Here is an 18506-nt window from a genome sequence, read left to right on the forward strand (position 1 = left end):
ACATATTAGGGACTCCACAAGAGGGGTGAACTGGAGGGCAAAGTTGAAAGGTCATCCAGGATCGCCGTTTTAGGCATTTCCTTTGACAATGACCAACAATAACCTGTTCCAAAAGAGGTTTGGTTTTTAACATTAGAATGTCCAACAAACTCCAACCCAACAGGTTCATTATTTATTCTTCAAGGTTCCCTAGTATCATTATTGGGGCCGTATCAGTTTGTGCACACAACCTGGTCGTACACCATCCACACAGGGTAAGCAAAAACAATGGTAATATCCCTGACTCGACTGAATAATGTCCTCTATCTAATCAGGCCCAGATAAGGCTCCTCATATGTCTCTTTCTAAAGACCTGCTGTCTCACTGCCTTGGCTTGAAGCTCCAACGTCCAACCGCATGCCTGGCTGTACATCTCAGCTGTGACAAATGATTGACTGGGACTTTGCTCTCCTCCTCAGTCCTCCCCACCTCCACGACTATATCTCTGTTTTGTCTTCAAGGTCCACTGTCAGGATACTTGGACAAGTGGGAATACTCAGTAACAGAGAAGGCTAAGGAGGAAAAGAGTGTGGCAACACAGTGAATCTCAAAGGGATTAATAACATAAAAAATATCCTCTCTAACTGGAACAAAGTCGTACAAAGGCTCAGACAGTTTGGACAGATTCATCAAGCATTTGGATTACCATATTTGGACAAACCGGCATGGAAGGAGAGAAACATCTTTCCACAAGTTGAAACTACGACAAGTGGGATATCACAACTGATCCTTGAGAATCAACCTGAAGCCAGTTTCTATAGAGACATAAGACATTTAAGTGATAAGATCACAACACATCATAGCACAGGGAGAGGCAAGGTTGAAGGAAGTATCAGAGGTGACCTCTACCCATACGGGACTCTAGCAGATCACACAGGCCCAACCATGGAGGAGAGAAGGCGTGTGGGCTACTACGTGCACAGAGAGGTGCTGGATGAGGGAAAAGTGGACCAGTTGGCTGAGAAATCAGATGTTAGAGTCCCTTTCTCTGAAAAAATCAGAGAGTCAGTGAGGTAAGGTGATAACCTTACTTTAACCTTGCATACAACTGAAAAAAAAACTAATATGAAATGAAACTGTGACAAAACAGTGTTCAGTGTTGACGTCTCTAGAATGCTGTGTCTCAGAAATGACTCACTATTGAGTGAGTATTGTTAAGTATAATAATGCACAAGGTTGGGTAGGTTACTTTGTAAATGTAATCGGTTACAGTTACAAGTTACCTGTCCAAAATTATGAGTAACGCAACTTTTGAATTACTCAAACTCAGTATTGTAATCTGATTACTTTCAGTTACTTTTGGACTACTTTCCCCTTAAAGATGCAGTCTGTGATCTTAAGCACAACAAATTCGTAGCATATTTTATGAATTGGATTCGCAACATATCATATGAATTGCCAAAATTTAGTGGGAAAAAAACATGTTTTTCTCCTGTACACCACATTCTACTGTCTGAAATTATACAAAGTTCTGAAGCATCACTTTGAGAGGAATCCATCAAATGCATTTGGTATGTCATCATAGGGATCTCTGACTCATCATCAGACTCCTTCAGGTGGAACAAACTTGCACATTTTTAAAATTCTGAATTGAATGTCATTGAGGAAACAGAAAGGTGTCGTCATGTATTTTCTGCAAACACACTTTCTGAACTTAATTCCCCGGGTGCCGATGATTTGGACTTCGATTAAGGCAGCCCCCCGCACCTCTCTGACTCAAAGGGGTTGGGTTAAATGCGGAAGACACATTTCGGTTGAATGCATTCAGTTGTGCAACTGACTAGGTATACCCTTTCCCTTCCCTAAAAGTAATCCAAGAAGTAATCATCCAATTTTTCAAAAGTATCTGTAATCTGATTACAAACTTTTAGCTGGTAACGTTTTACTACAGTAAAATATATATTACCATCTGTAATGCCTGGACAGCCCTCGGTGTATCCTAGTGTTGCACAGTGTGTCTAAAAGTATCTGTGTGCCCTACAGATGTAGGATCTTAATTTGAGCATGTTTGCTACAGCAGGAAAATGATTATGCCGCAACAGGAAATGTCAATTATTAAGATGCTACACCTGTATGTCTCAGTAGGTCCTGTGTGCCTGTTTCAGGGCTTTAAGAGATTATCGGTACTCAATTTACTGTTATCATACCAGGGTTAACACTTTAGAACTGGTAATCGATACCAGGTGCTCTCATCAAACAGTAGAACAATAGAGGCAAATCTCTGTACCCTCTTTAACCACAGACCTGCATATGTCTCATTAGTGTTAGCTTTTCTGAGTCTCAGTGTGTGTGTTGTGTGTGTGTGTGTGTGTGTGTGTGTGTGTGTGTGTGTGTGTGTGTGTGTGTGTGTGTGTGTGTGTGTGTGTGTGTGTGTGTGTGTGTGTGTGTGTGTGTGTGTGTGTGTGTGTGTGTGTGCGTGCGTGTGCGTGCGCATATGTGTGTATATGTGTGTGTGTGTCTTCTCTCCCAGGTGTTCTGGCCCCAGGCTGAAGAGTTGTATGTTGTCGTCTGTTCCTGTCCTCTCCTGGCTGCCTCGCTACTCCCTCAGAGACAACGCCATCGGAGACCTGATCTCAGGCATCAGTGTGGGCATCATGCACCTACCACAAGGTCTGATTGCCTGACTAAATATAACCTCTGTATTTAAAACATCCTTTTATGTGTCTTGTATTATTGCCTTGTTACCCTCTTTAATAAACATATAATAACCATCTTTGAGTAACTTTTAAATATGAATATATATTGTGTCACTGTAGGGATGGCCTATGCTCTGCTAGCAGCAGTGCCCCCAGTGTTTGGTCTCTACTCTTCCTTTTACCCCATCCTCATCTACTTCATCTTTGGGTCGTCCAAACACATCTCTGTGGGTAAGTTCTTTGCTATGTAGAGAGTACAAACCATGTTTAATGTTTGATGTCACACACAGAGACCATGGGTCCTACTAATCACCCCAAACAATCCAAAACAACCCAAAACAACTCAAAACAGTTACCCTAAAGAACCCCAAATAACCTATACATGCACAAACATTTCAGTCATACTTTTTTATTATCTCTGCTATCGTGATAATATAGAATATAGAATCCTGAACCCAATATAGCACAAACCAAACCAAAACGTGAACCAACTGATCATTTGGGTGGTTTTGTGTTGTTTTGGTGGCCAGTTTGTGGTTCTTTCGGGTACTTTTAAAGGTTGTTTTGTGTTATTTTGCTGGCCAGTTTGTGGTTCTTTCGGGTACTTATGGGTTGTTTTGTGTACCTGTTTGTGGTTCTTTGTGCTTGTTTTAGGTTGTTTTTGGTTGTTTTGGGTAGCTTTGGGGGGGTTCTCTTGGGTACCTTTTGTGTTGTTTTGGGTACCTTTTGCATAGTTTTGGGTACCTGTTTGTGGTTGTTTTGGGTACTTTGGATTGTTTTGGGTACTTTGGGGGTTCTTTTGGGTACTTTTGTGGTGTTTTGGGTGCCTTTTTCGGTTGTTTGGGGTGTTTTAAGGTCATTTTGGTTACTTTGGGGTTGTTTTGGGTACTTTGGGGTTGTTTTGGGTTCTTTTGGGTACCTGTTTGGAGTTATATGTGGTGATTAGTAGGACCCGAGTTGACTACACCTTATTTTGCCATCCAGTGAACACAACACTAATGTTTTGCCTAGTCAGAACATTAATTTCAAACTAACTACTTTACTGTATATTAACCTCTCTAAGGTACATATGCAGTGATGAGTGTGATGATCGGGGGAGTGACAGAACGCTTGGCCCCAGACGCTAACTTCATGATGTATGTTAACGCCACCAATCAGAGTATGGTGGATGTTTTGGCTCGAGACACGGAGCGGGTGAAAGTGGCTGCTGCCGTTACTTTCTTGTCCGGCCTCTTCCAGGTAAATCTGACTGAACTTCAACTGCATGCCACAAGACTGTTAGCCTGCTGAGCTAAAGCCTAGAAAGTCTTTAGGTCTCAGGCAAAGTTATTCATCATTACTCGTCTCCAAACTACCGTCTCAAAACGACCTTTTGTTAAATTAGCAGAGATTGTATGACAGCTTCTCCCGTGTGTGTGTGTGTGTGAATGTGTGTGTAGATGCTCCTGGGCCTGGTTCAGTTTGGCTTTGTGGTGACCTACCTGTCTGAGCCCCTGGTCAGAGGGTACACCACCGGAGCAGCCATCCACGTCATCGTCTCTCAGCTCAAGTACACCTTTGGTATCAGTCCAAAACGCCACAGCGGATCCTTCGCCCTGATCTTTGTAAGTACTACAAACACACAGGCAAATGCATATACTCGAGCATGTGTCCTGTCCCATGTCCTGATGCCCATCTCTCTCTCTTTCTCTCTCTCTCTCTGTCTCTGTGTGTGTGTGTGTGTAGACGGTGATAGAGGTGTGCTATCTGGTGCCAGAAACCAACATAGGCACCCTAGTGGTGAGCCTGGTGTCCATCATTGGCCTCATCATGGTCAAGGAGCTCAACACCTACCTGGGCAAAAAGCTGCCAGTACCCATTCCTGTAGAGCTGCTAGGGGTGAGTCACAGTCCCACTCCTCCTACACCCAACAGAGGATAAACAGATTAGTTCCCACCGTGAATATTAGACCAAATGAATGGCATTGAGATACAATTGTTGTGCATAAACAATGGATAATGAAGTGGAGTAGGAGGAACACTGTTAATGTAGAACAAAAATATACTAACTTTATTTTGACCACATAAACAGCCAAACATTATTTTTATGAAAGTACAACAAGGTACTGTAACAATTATCTATGGATAGAGTATATTTTATTCAATCTAAGTTCCAACTGTGAAAAAAGTTGCTCTCTCTGACAACATTGACTTTAATAGCAGATTTTGTTTTACAAATAATTATCTAGAAATAATGTATAATGTCCACTACTACTGAATGTGGATTCAAACATTGAATTAATCTCTTCTTCTGTCTGTCTGTTGTCAGATCATCATCGCCACGGTGATCTCCTGGCAGGTCAACCTGGAGGGGAAGTATGGAGTGGAAGTGGTGGGAGAGATCCCCTCTGGGTGAGGAGAGGAGCATTATACACACAGAGACACCACATAGATACACAACCACATAGATACACAACCACAGATACATTTTTTTTTAAATGTTTTATTTTATTTCACCTTTATTTAACCAGGCAGGCTAGTTGAGAACAAGTTCTCATTTACAACTGCGACCTGGCCAAGATAAAGCAAAGCAGTGCGACACAAACAACAACACAGAGTTACACATGGAATAACAAACATACAGTCAATAATACAATAGAAAAAGTCTATATACAGTGTGTGCAAATGAGGTAGGATAAGGGAGGTAAGGCAATGAATAGGCCATAGTGGTTAAATAATTACAAAATAGCAATTAAACACTGGAATGATAAATGTGCAGAAGATGAGTGTGCAAGTAGAGATACTGAGGTGCAAAGGAGCAAAATAAATAACAGTATGCGGATGAGGTAGTTGGATGGGCTATTTACAGATGGGCTATGTACAGGTGCAGTGATCTGTGAGCTGCTCTGACAGCTGGTGCTTAAAGCTAGTGAGGGAGATATGGGTCTCCAGCTTCAGTGATTTTTGCAGTTCGTTCCAGTCATTGGCAGCAGAGAACTGGAAGGAAAGGCGGCCCGAAGGAGGAATTAGCTTTGGGGGTGACCAGTGAAATATACCTGCTGGAGCGCGTGCTACGGGTGGGTGCTGCTATGGTGACCAGTGAACTGAGATAATACGGGGCTTTACCTAGCAAATACTTATAGATGACCTGGAGCCAGTGGGTTTGGCGATGAATATGAAGCGAGGGCCAGCCAACGAGAGCATACAGGTTGCAGTGGTGGGTAGTATATGGGGCTTTGGTGACAAAACGGATGGCACTGTGATAGACTGCATCCAATTTGCTGAGTAGAGTGTTGGAGGCTATTTTGTAAATGACATCGCTGAAGTCAAGGATCGGTAAGATAGTCAGTTTTATGAGGATATGTTTGGCAGCATGAGTGAAGGATGCTTTGTTACGAAATAGGAAGCCGATTCTAGATTTTATTCTGGATTGGAGATGCTTAATGTGAGTCTGGAAGGAGAGTTTACAGTCTAACCAGACACCTAGGTATTTGTAGTTGTCCACATATTCTAAGTCAGAACCGTCCAGAGTAGTGATGCTGGACGGGCGGGCAGGTGCGGGCAGTGATCGGTTGAAGAGCATGCATTTAGTTTTACTTGCATTTAAGAGCAGTTGGAGGCCACGGAAGGAGAGTTGTATGGCATTGAAGCTCATCTGGAGGTTAGTTAACACAGTGTCCAAAGAAGGGCCAGAAGTATACAGAATGGTGTCGTCTGTGTAGAGGTGGATCAGAGAATCACCAGCAGCAAGAGCGACATCATTGATGTATACAGAGAAAAGAGTCGGCCAGAGGATTGAACCCTGTGGCACCCCCATAGAGACTGCCAGAGGTCCGGACAACAGGCTCTCCGATTTGCCACACTGAACTCTATCTGAGAAGTAGTTGGTGAACCAGTCGAGGCAGTCATTTGAGAAACCAAGGCTGTTGAGTCTGCCGATAAGAATGTGGTGATTGACAGAGTCGAAAGCCTTGGCCAGGTCAATGAATACAGCTGCACAGTATTGTCTCTTATCGATGGCGGTTATAATATCGTTTAGGACCGTGAGCATGGCTGAGGTGCACCCATGACCAGCTTTGAAACCAGATTGCATAGCGGAGAAGGTATGGTGGGATTCGAAATGGTCGGTGATCTGTTTGTTAAACCTGTTATGATGTCACGTTAGCTAGGAGTGGTGGGTGCGGTGTCAGGCGCAGAGAGCAGAGGTTCCAGAAAGGACGTAATTTTTCCAAAAATGGTCAAGCCAAAAACAACAGGCACAAATGACCACAAAACGGGACACCAAACAATCCGTAATGGAACAAAACACAAACCTCCACTGACAGAAAAGAAAATATGCCCGCAAAAAGCAGGCGGGTCTTGAAGGCTTAAATAGCCCCGAATTAACCACAATCAAGGTACAGGTGAAAACAATAAAGACAAAACCAACAGAAAAGGGAAAAGGAATCGGTGGCAGCTAGTAGACTGGTGACGACGACCGCCGAGCGCCGCCCGAACAGGGAGAGGAGCCACCTTCGGTGGAAGTCGTGACATATGGATCCCTCCGCGCGCCAATCCAATCCCTTTGAAATTGCAGAGCGCCAAATTCAAACTACAGAAATATCAATATTCAAGATTCACGAAAATATAAGTATAATACATCAAAATAAAGCTTAACCTCTTGTTAATCCAGCCGCAGTGTCAGATTTCAAAAAGGCTTTACGGCGAAAGCAGACCATGCGATTATCTGAGGACAGCGCCCCGCATACAAACACATGAAAAGAATTTTCAACTAGGCAGGTGGCGACACAAAAGTCAGAAATAACGATATAATAAATGCCTTACCTTTGAAGATCTTCTTCTGTTGGCACTCCAAAATGTCCCAGAAACATCACAAATGGTCCTTTTGTTCGATAATGTCCTTCTTTATATCCCCAAAATGTCCATTTACTTGGCGCGTTTGATTCAGAAATACACCGGTTCCAACTCGCCCAACATGACTACAAAGTATCTAATAAGTTACCTGTAAACTTGGTCCAAACATTTCAAACAAAATTGCTAATCCAACCTAAAGTATCCTAAAACGTAAATAATCGATTAAATTTAAGACAGGATATACTGTGTTCAATACCATATAAAAACAACGTGAAGCACGTTCCAGTTCATGCGCATCAAACAGTAGAGTCCATTTGGAATGACACTTACAATGAACAGCCCTACTTCTTCATATCGCAAAAGAAAAACATCAACCAATTTCTAAAGACTGTTGACATCTAGTGGAAGCCATAGGAACTGCAACCAGGTTCCTATTAAATAGGGCGTCCCATAGAAACACAACGGAAACCATGACCTCAATTTTTTTCCCCCTGGATGGTTCCTCAGGGTTTCGCCTGCCAAATCAGTTCTGTAAATTCACAGACATTATTTTAACAGTTTTAGAAGCTTTAGAGTGTTTTCTATCAGAATCTACCAATTATATGCATATCCTAGCTTCTGGACCTGAGTAACAGGCAGTTTACTTTGGGCACGCTTTTCATCCGGACGTGAAAATACTGCTCCCTATCCCTAAGAAGTTTTAACTTGGCTTTCAAAGACCATGGAAAGGAAGGGTAGGATAGATATAGGTCTGTAGCATTTTGGGTCTAGAGTGTCTCCCCTTTTGAAGAGGGGGATGACCGCGGCAGCTTTCCAATCTTTGGGGATCTCAGACGATATGAAAGAGAGGTTGAGTCATGGGTCATCTAGGTAATTATATTTCTATATTGGCCTGGTATGGTTCCCAATCAGAGGCAGCTGTGTATCATTGTCTCTGATTGGGGATCATATTTAGGCAGCCATTTCCCCTTTGTGCTTTGTGGGATCTTGTTTTTGTGTAGTGCCTGTGAGCACTGCATTTTCATCACGTTTCGTTTGTTCGTTTATTGTTTTGTTTTTCTTTGAGTTTCACATAGTAAATAAAGATGTGGAACCCAGATCACGCTGCGCTTTGGTCCAGTTATTATACGATCGTGACAGCTATCTGGATTTGGTCGAAGGAGAAATGGAGGAGGCTTGGGCAAGTTGCTGTGGGGGGCGCAGGGCTGTTGACCGGGGTAGGGGTAGCCAGGTGGAAAGCATGGCCAGCTGTAGAAAAATGCTTATTGAAATTCTCAATTATCCCAGATTTATTGGTGGTGACAGTGTTTCCTAGCCTCAGTGCAGTGGGCAGCTGGGAGGAGGTGCTCTTATTCTCCATGTACTTTACAGTGTCCCAGAACTTTTTGGAGTTTGTGCTACAGGATGCACATTTCTGTTTGAAAAAGCTAGCCTTTGCTTTCCTAACTGCCTGTGTATATTGGTTCCTAACTTTCCTGAAAAGTTGCACATCGCAGGGGCTATTCGATACATAACGACATAGATACACAACCACATAGATACAAAACAACATACAGTACATGCACAGCCATAACAGCCCACATCCCAGGTACTCAGTCACATAGTCTAACTACACAACCACTCATACAGATGCTATTATACTTAGCTATACAACCACCAAACTACAGTACACAACATGATCACACAAAGATATCCTTGTCAAGGAGAATAACAGTTACCGGGGATATATTGGAGAGATGAAGGAGGAGAGCGGAGAAAGAGGGCAGGGGGAGGAGGGGTAGGGGGATATATTGTAGAGATGGAGGAGGAGAGCGGAGAAAGTGGGCAGGGGGAGGAGGGGTAGGGGGATATATTGGAGAGATGGAGGAGGAGAGCGGAGAAAGAGGGCAGGGGGAGGAGGCAGCTGTTTATCATTGTCTCTGATTGGGGATCATATTTAGGCAGCCATTTCCCCTTTGTGCTTTGTGGGATCTTGTTTTTGTGTAGTGCCTGTGAGCACTGCATTTTCATCACGTTTCGTTTGTTCGTTTATTGTTTTGTTTTTCTTTGAGTTTCACATAGTAAATAAAGATGTGGAACCCAGATCACGCTGCGCTTTGGTCCAGTTATTATACGATCGTGACAGCTATCTGGATTTGGTCGAAGGAGAAATGGAGGAGGCTTGGGCAAGTTGCTGTGGGGGGCGCAGGGCTGTTGACCGGGGTAGGGGTAGCCAGGTGGAAAGCATGGCCAGCTGTAGAAAAATGCTTATTGAAATTCTCAATTATCCCAGATTTATTGGTGGTGACAGTGTTTCCTAGCCTCAGTGCAGTGGGCAGCTGGGAGGAGGTGCTCTTATTCTCTATGTACTTTACAGTGTCCCAGAACTTTTTGGAGTTTGTGCTACAGGATGCACATTTCTGTTTGAAAAAGCTAGCCTTTGCTTTCCTAACTGCCTGTGTATATTGGTTCCTAACTTTCCTGAAAAGTTGCACATCGCAGGGGCTATTCAATACATAACGACATAGATACACAACCACATAGATACAAAACAACATACAGTACATGCACAGCCATAACAGCCCACATCCCAGATACTCAGTCACATAGTCTAATTACACAACCACTCATACAGATGCTATTATACCTAGCTATACAACCACCAAACTACAGTACACAACATGATCACACAAAGATATCCTTGTCAAGGAGAATAACAGTTACCATTGTTTCTCTTCCCTAGTCTACAGCCCCCTGTAATGCCTACAGCCTCTCTATTTGGGCAGGTGATAGGTGATGCCTTCGCTCTGTCTGTGGTTGGCTACGGCATTGCCATCTCCCTCGGAAGGATCTTTGCCCTAAAATATGGCTACAAAGTTGACAGCAACCAGGTAAAAACATTGTCAATGACTATGTAATTGGAAATCTCTCTGGGTGTGGTTGTTGTAATGTGTGGCATGCACTGCTTGTGAATGACTGGTTGTGCTATTCACTCCCCTATTTACTGAAGAAAGTGGTCTCTACCTGGTTTAGGAATTGATAGCCCTGGGTCTCAGCAACTCCATTGGAGGGGTGTTTCAGTGCTTTGCAATCAGTTGCTCCATGTCCCGCACCATGGTACAGGAAAGCACTGGGGGCAAGACTCAGGTACAGACTCCTCTCATTATGACAGTAGTCATACATTATTCTGTTGCATTGATAAGTGGGTTCATTAAAAAACACTTGAAGCGTTAATTAAAACCCACATCACACACCCACGTGGATTCATTAAAACACAAATAATTAGTTGTCTAGCTCATCATTTAAACAGACAAGGCTCAATATTCACAACATTACGGAATTACAGGAGGGCCTGGTTGTTGTCTGTTTTAACCCTCAATGATCCATCTCTCTCTCCCTCTCCCTCCCAGGTGGCGAGTGCTCTTTCAGCCATGGTGATTCTGGTCATCATGCTGTGGATTGGGGCTCTCTTTGAAGAGCTGCCAAAGGTACCATTCTATTGGCTGTTAGTTAATAGACTGAGGTGGTTCTGTGTGTGATTGTGATTGGTGGCTGTCTCTCTGTCCACCAGGCCGTGTTGGCAGCCATCATCTATGTGAACCTGAATGGCATGATGAAGCAGTTCATGGACATCCCAACTCTGTGGAAGAGCAATAAAGTGGATATGGTGAGTGACTGAGAGAGAGAGAGAGAGAGAGAGAGAGAGAGAGAGAGAGAGAGAGAGAGAGAGAGAGAGAGAGAGAGAGAGAGAGTGAGAGAGAGAGAGAGAGAAGGGGGAGAGAGAGAAGGGGGAGAGAGAGAGCAGGGGGAGATGGAGGAGGAGAGCGGCGAAAGAGGGCAGGGGGAGGAGGGGTAGGGGGATATATTGGAGAGATGGAGGAGGAGAGCGGAGAAAGAGGGCAGGGGGAGGAGGGGTAGGGGGATATATTGGAGAGATGGAGGAGGAGAGCGGAGAAAGAGGGCAGGGGGAGGAGGGGTAGGGGGATATATTGGAGAGATGGAGGAGGAGAGCGGAGAAAGAGGGCAGGGGGAGGAGGGGTAGGGGGATATATTGGAGAGATGGAGGAGGAGAGCGGAGAAAGAGGGCAGGGGGAGGAGGGGTAGGGGGATATATTGGAGGGATGGAGGAGGAGAGCGGAGAAAGAGGGCAGGGGGAGGAGGGGTAGGGGGATATATTGGAGGGATGGAGGAGGAGAGCGGAGAAAGAGGGCAGGGGGAGGAGGGGTAGGGGGATATATTGGAGGGATGGAGGAGGAGAGCGGAGAAAGAGGGCAGGGGGAGGAGGGGGAGGGGGATATATTGGAGGGATGGAGGAGGAGAGCGGAGAAAGAGGGCAGGGGGAGGAGGGGGAGGGGGATATATTGGAGGGATGGAGGAGGAGAGCGGAGAAAGAGGGCAGGGGGAGGAGGGGGAGGGGGATATATTGGAGGGATGGAGGAGGAGAGCGGAGAAAGAGGGCAGGGGGATGAGGGGAGGATGAGATAGATTTTATTTAATTGTTTTTTCCTCACAGAGGTAATATGATCCCATAGTAGAAACAGAAGTCTCAGGGGTAAAGTGAGAGAGTTTGGATTTGTGTTAACTTTCCCCTGTCTGCCCCCTCCCTCTCTCCCTAGCTGGTGTGGGTGGCAACTCTGATCCTGACCGTGCTCTTCAACCCTGACATGGGCCTGGCAGCCTCCATTGCCTTCTCCATGCTCACGGTCATCTTCAGGACCCAGCTGTGAGTACACAACTGCTCTCTCTCTCACACACACACACACACACACACTAGAGTGTACACGCTAACACACACATAAAGCTATCCCAGACAGACTCCACCTAACCACAAACATCCAACTCTACTCATTTGGATCTACCCCACACATCATTAAACCACCCATTCACTCTTAAAAGTCATTTTAACAGATTTAAAAGAGACTAGATGTCATATCTGCTCCACTTATGAAACTATCTTTGAAAAAACATACCAAATTGTGTAATAAATCGTGTGTTAAATCGCTACACCTGTCTATTTGTCCGTTTAAGGCCGAAGTACTCCCTCCTAGGGCAGGTCCCTGAGACTGACATCTACAGACCAGTGGAGAACTATAATCAGGTATGCATCCATGGCAACAAGATATAAAAACATACAGTACGTATTCAGTTACTCTCTAATCATACAGCCACTCAATCAAGAGGGAGTCTTTAACTTGTAGGTATCAGGTCTATGTCTGTGGAGGTGTTTCACTTTGGTTTTCTACAGTATATCAGTTGTAAGGTGTACTTCAACTAGTGTCTGGGGTGAAGTTTCCCCTAGATACAGATCTAGGATCAGCTTCCCCTCCCCCAATCCTATCCTTAATACTAGAATCATTAGTTGCAACATCCATCTTTGGATTTATAAATGAATGATATACAGCCATTGATTCTAGAATAATATAATTTATAAATGCCTTAACTGTCGTAACTGATCAGAACCCAAAATATTAGCTTGTTTTACTCTAATGTTTGTAAACAATGTAAATGTAAACAAACACAGTATAGCCTCAACATGGTTAAAACTATACTTTTGATATCCATCGCTCTGTCTATGAATTTGAGAGTGGATACATTTCTCCACGCCTATCCCTCAGCTTTTAAAAAAAAGGCAGGGTAACCACTTTTGTATTGTTTCAATCATAGCCGCGGGAATTAGGGGTGCTGAGGGTGATGCAAAACCCACTGAAAAAAACATAAATAAATACAAATGATTTATAAAAGTATATATTTTTTCCCAAAAGTATTGCACTGGGCCTTTACTAGTCCTGTATTAGCAGACCCATACAGACATCTGTAGCACGGGCAAAAAAATGTCCAGCCCCCCTCCCCCGTTAGTCTTTATTATAATAAGAGCATTGATATAAATGACCATTGTCTCTCAGGTGAATGAGATCCCTGGTGTGGTGATCTTCCGCTCCTCTGCGACCCTCTACTTTGCCAACGCTGAGATGTACCAAGACGCCCTGGCAGAGAAGGTGAGGTCACAGGAATTACTATGCACTACACAACAATACTTTGACAAATTGGCAAAATGCCTGACCTGTTTTGCTTACATTCTGCTGTGTGCGTATGGAGAGCATGACAGACATTGTTAAGATGGCATCCATTCCTCTCTCCTCTCTACAACCCCGTTATGCTGTCATGTTCCAAGGCAGGAATAGAAAAACATGATAGAATGTCTCACTCCCTTGCTATTGTGTCTCCAGAGTGGGATTGACATCACCAAGCTCATCCCCCAAAAGAAGAAAGCAGAGGCCAAGAGACTGAGGAAGGAAAAGAAAGAGGCCAGGAAAGCCAAGAAGGACGCAAAGAAGAATGCACAGGAATGGGTGAGGAGGAGGAGTGACACTGAAGAGAGAGAGATCATTTCCAGTCTGTTTGTATATCTCCAATGAAATCCAATAATATGGTCAATGTGTTAGGAGAGTATTGGATTAATATGCAGGTAATGTGTTGGGTGAGTGTCTTATGAATGATCCATCCATGTCTTGTCCTGTCCAGGAAGGCGAGCCAGACAGTTCGGAGAACGAGGTGGATAAGGGTGTGGCCACAGTGGAGGAAGGGAGTAAACCTGACTCCACCCTTCCTCGTGCCATCATCCTGGAACTGAGTCCAGTCAACTTCCTGGATACTGTGGGCGTCAAGACTCTACGCAATGTGAGTCGTCTGTATACACTGATATCCATCTTACTCAACCTTTTAACCTGTTCTGCCAGCTCACCTTGCTCTTTCTCTCCCTCTATTTCTTTCTCTCTATCTCTCTCTATTTTCTCTGATAAAATGCAATGTTGCCAAAATGAGAGACACAATTCAAGCAAAATGAATGGAGCAGTCTCTTTCTCGCGCTCTCTGACCTGACCTTTGACCTCTCTGGTGCTACTTCAGATCCAAAGAGACTACGGTGATATCGGTGTAGAGGTAGTCCTGTGTGGATGTCAGAGTGAGTGTTACATTTTCCATGTACTATTACCAAGACCTCCATGCTAAATATACAGCACTGTACCATGCATACCCTGGGTGCTGAAAATAGTGGGCGTTCCTGTAGTTGTTTCTGTGTTTCCCATCATGTTTTCCGTGTTATTTACTTGCATTCTCTTATGTAATTGGGGAAATTGCTTATCATTACTGATTATACAGGCAAAATCACTAAAGTGGTCAATGTTTATGTAGTTAAGAATGTTGATTAACCCTAATTATGAATGTTAGATCACATCACTCACTCACTCACTCTCTCTCCATCCATTCCTCCCTCCTCTCTCTCTCGCTCTCTCTCTTTCTGTAGCTGGTGTTATTGAGAACCTGGAGAGTGGAGGGTTCTTCAGTGAGAAAGTCAGCAAAGCATGTCTCTTCTCCTCAATCCACGATGCAGTGCTTCACTGTCAGACAGACAGGGCCAAGATTAACAAAGATGACGAGGTGAAACATACTAACACACATGGGCATGACACGTGCGCACACACACAAGCATGTGTACACAAATATGCACACACACAAACACACTCACATTATTTTACTAAAATAATGTGAACCTGTTTATATTGTTTATACACACAAATTGTTATTTTCAAACATTTGGTTTTGTGGGGTTTAGGTGTTGGTTGCTAGCAGCTCTGTTTTAGCGTTTAGTTGCAAGCGTGACTCTTCTACAGCTCCACAGGGAGATTGTACATGTTTGTGGTAGTTGGTCAGGGAACACACACTACAGTCAGGGAATGTTTTACCAGTGATCAGGCAGGTTATACTGATAGATCCTGAAAAGCCTTCTCTGAAAGCGTCAAGAGGTGTTTGGAATACAAAGCCTCTGACCTAAGCCTCTCTAAAGCATTGTGCAGAGACTATGTTATGAAACTGCCGAGGGTGGTGGCTGTGTTGAAACAGGAAGTGCCATTAACTTTACAAGACCTTCCTCTCAAACCATCAAACTCAGTCTGCTGACGTTATGTGCAGGGTGGCCCCAAACATCTATGTGACTATACAAGAGTGGTCCACAATGTGCGTGACCCTGAGTGGAGCTTTTGCCTTTAAATAGTTAACTATTTATAACCAAACCAGCCATGGTATAACACTCTCTCCTCTCCTCTTTTCTCCCCACTCTCTCTCTCTCTCTCTCTCTCTTGCTCTCCCTTGCCTGTCTTTCTCTATCTCCCTCTGCTCTCTAGGAAGTGCAAGCGACTCATTTCTGAATACTGAGGGTAATGGAGGCGTCTTACTGTATGGTACTTGGGTACTTATTAGAAAGTTCAGAATACTTGACATTCATATTATGTCCACATATTTTTTGACACAGAAAGAAAGTATGAAAGAAAGAATGTATCAAAAAGAGACACAGATACAAACACTTCAACGAGACACACAAACCTTGACAGCCCCAGATTAATGTTAGCCTTGTACTCCATGCTTGTACTCCAAGTTCAGAATACTTGACATTCATATTATGTCCACATATTTTTTGACACAGAAAGAAAGTATGAAAGAAAGAATGTATCAAAAAGAGACACAGATACAAACACTTCAACGAGACACACAAACCTTGACAGCCCCAGATTAATGTTAGCCTTGTACTCCATGCAATGTGCCAAGGATGTACATTGAAAAAGAATAATATTATTCTATGACCTTCCTATAAGCAAATAGATACACCTTTGGGGAAACTTTTATATTGAAAGATATTAACATTTTCTGTGCTAAATAAACTATTGTATATTTATTGTTTAAATTGTTAACAAATAAAAAAAACATCCAAAAACATGTTCCTCTTCACACCTAACTTTATATTTGTTGAAGGAAGAATAATGTTAGTTATCTGTTGTGATTGTCAACATACAGTGGGGAGAACAAGTATTTGATACACTGCCGATTTTGCAGGTTTTCCTACTTACAAAGCATGTAGAGGTCTGTAATTTTTATCATAGGTACACTTCAACTATGAGAGACGGAATCTAAAACAAAAATCCAGAAAATCACATTGTATGATTTTTAAGTAATTAATTTGCATTTTATTGCATGACATAAGTATTTGATACATCAGAAAAGCAGAACTTAATATTTGGTACAGAAACCTTTGTTTGCAATTACAGAGATCATACGTTTCCTGTAGTTCTTGACTAGGTTTGCACACACTGCAGCAGGGATTTTGGCCCACTCCTCCCTACAGATCTTCTCCAGATCCTTCAGGTTTCGGGGCTGTCGCTGGGCAATACGGACTTTCAGCTCCCTCCAAAGATTTTCTATTGGGTTCAGGTCTGGAGACTGGCTAGGCCACTCCAGGACCTTGAGATGCTTCTTACGGAGCCACTCCTTAGTTGCCATGGCTGTGTGCTTCGTGTCGTTGTCATGCTGGAAGACCCAGCCACGACCCATCTTCAATGCTCTTACTGAGGGAAGGAGGTTGTTGGCCAAGATCTCGCGATACATGGCCCCATCCATCCTCCCCTCAATACGGTACAGTCGTCCTGTCCCCTTTGCAGAAAAGCATCCCCAAAGAATGATGTTTCCACCTCCATGCTTCACGGTTAGGATGGTGTTCTTGGGGTTGTACTCATACTTCTTCTTCCTCCAAACACGGCGAGTGGAGTTAGACCAAAAAGCTCTATTTTTGTCTCATCAGACCACATGACCTTCTCCCATTCCTCCTCTGGATCATCCAGATGGTCATTGGCAAACTTCAGACAGGCCTGGACATGCACTGGCTTAAGCAGGGGGACCTTGCGTGCGCTGCAGGATTTTAATCCATGACGGCGTAGTGTGTTACTAATGGTTTTCTTTGAGACTGTGGTCCCAGCTCTCTTCAGGTCATTGACCAGGTCCTGCCGTGTAGTTCTGGGCTGATCCCTCACCTTCCTCATGATCATTGATGCCCCACGAGGTGAAATCTTGCATGGAGCCCCAGACCGAGGGTGATTGACCGTCATCTTGAACTTCTTCCATTTTCTAATAATTGCGCCAACAGTTGTTTCCTTCTCACCAAGCTGCTTGCCTATTGTCCTGTAGCCCATCCCAGCCTTGTGCAGGTCTACAATTTTATCCCTGATGTCCTTACACAGCTCTCTGGTCTTGGCCATTGTGGAGAGGTTGGAATCTGTTTGATTGAGTGTGTGGACAGGTGTCTTTTATACAGGTAACGAGTTCAAACAGGTGCAGTTAATACAGGTAATGAGTGGAGAACAGGAGGGCTTCTTAAAGAAAAACTAACAGGTCTGTGAGAGCCGGAATTCTTACTGGTTGGTAGGTGATCAAATACTTATGTCATGCAATAAAATGCAAATTAATTATTTAAAAATCATACAATGTGATTTTCTGGATTTTTGTTTTAGATTCCGTCTCTCACAGTTGAAGTGTACCTATGATAAAAATGACAGACCTCTACATGCTTTGTAAGTAGGAAAACCTGCAAAATCGGCAGTGTATCAAATACTTGTTCTCCCCACTGTACATGTTTGATTCTATATTGCAGAGATGCATTGTGTTAAGAGTCATGTCTATATCAGTTCATTGTCAAATGTTCAATGTCAATCAAAATAATGACTTAATGTTCAATAGTATCTGCATGTGCTGTGTCATATAATCTTAATTTACTGATGTAGCTAAGCTTGTGCTCAGGATGCAGAGCATGATGTATAGGTAAGCTGTTATTTCATGTTCTACCACCCCAAGGCAGTGTTCAGAGTGTCAACAACATATGTGTAACGCTCGTCGTTAGGTGGAAGAGAGGAGGACCAAAGCGCAGCGTGGTACGTTTCCATATTTATTGGAAACACTTAACACGAACAAAACAATAAACAGAAAATGAAACTAACGACGCTACAGACCTGAACATGTGAACATACAGACAACGAAGAACGCAATGAACAGGAACAATCACCCACAAACAAACAGTGAGAACAGCCTACCTAAATATGGTTCCCAATCAGAGGAAACCTAAAACACCTGCCCCTGATTGAGAACCATATCAGGCTAGTTGACAACCCTAAACCAAACATAGAAACACATAATATAGAAT

At 43.5% G+C, this 18506-nt stretch overlaps 1 protein-coding gene across 2 annotated transcripts; it reads left to right on the forward strand.

The window, feature by feature from the left end:
• The first annotated feature begins 469 nt into the window (after nucleotides 1-469).
• On the forward strand, nucleotides 470-18302 carry LOC139542712 (solute carrier family 26 member 6). 2 transcript variants are annotated; one of them, XM_071348479.1, is made up of 19 exons: nucleotides 479-1052; nucleotides 2510-2649; nucleotides 2796-2906; nucleotides 3739-3914; nucleotides 4115-4279; nucleotides 4401-4553; nucleotides 4983-5065; nucleotides 10230-10377; nucleotides 10520-10633; nucleotides 10897-10974; nucleotides 11058-11153; nucleotides 12103-12209; nucleotides 12515-12584; nucleotides 13390-13482; nucleotides 13714-13836; nucleotides 14009-14164; nucleotides 14393-14447; nucleotides 14790-14923; nucleotides 15667-18302. In XM_071348479.1, exons 1-19 carry the CDS (start codon nucleotides 925-927, stop codon nucleotides 15688-15690), a joined length of 2154 nt encoding a protein of 717 aa, XP_071204580.1. In that variant the 5' UTR covers nucleotides 479-924; the 3' UTR covers nucleotides 15691-18302. The 2 variants fall into 2 exon arrangements, 1 of the variants encoding a protein (XP_071204580.1); XR_011668540.1 differs by lacking the exon at nucleotides 15667-18302 and having other exon boundaries at nucleotides 470-1052; nucleotides 14309-14447; nucleotides 14790-14874.
• The last annotated feature ends 204 nt before the right edge of the window (nucleotides 18303-18506 follow it).

The sequence above is a fragment of the Salvelinus alpinus genome, chromosome 17 (assembly GCF_045679555.1).
Source record: "Salvelinus alpinus chromosome 17, SLU_Salpinus.1, whole genome shotgun sequence".
In the NCBI taxonomy this organism is placed as follows: domain Eukaryota; kingdom Metazoa; phylum Chordata; class Actinopteri; order Salmoniformes; family Salmonidae; genus Salvelinus; species Salvelinus alpinus.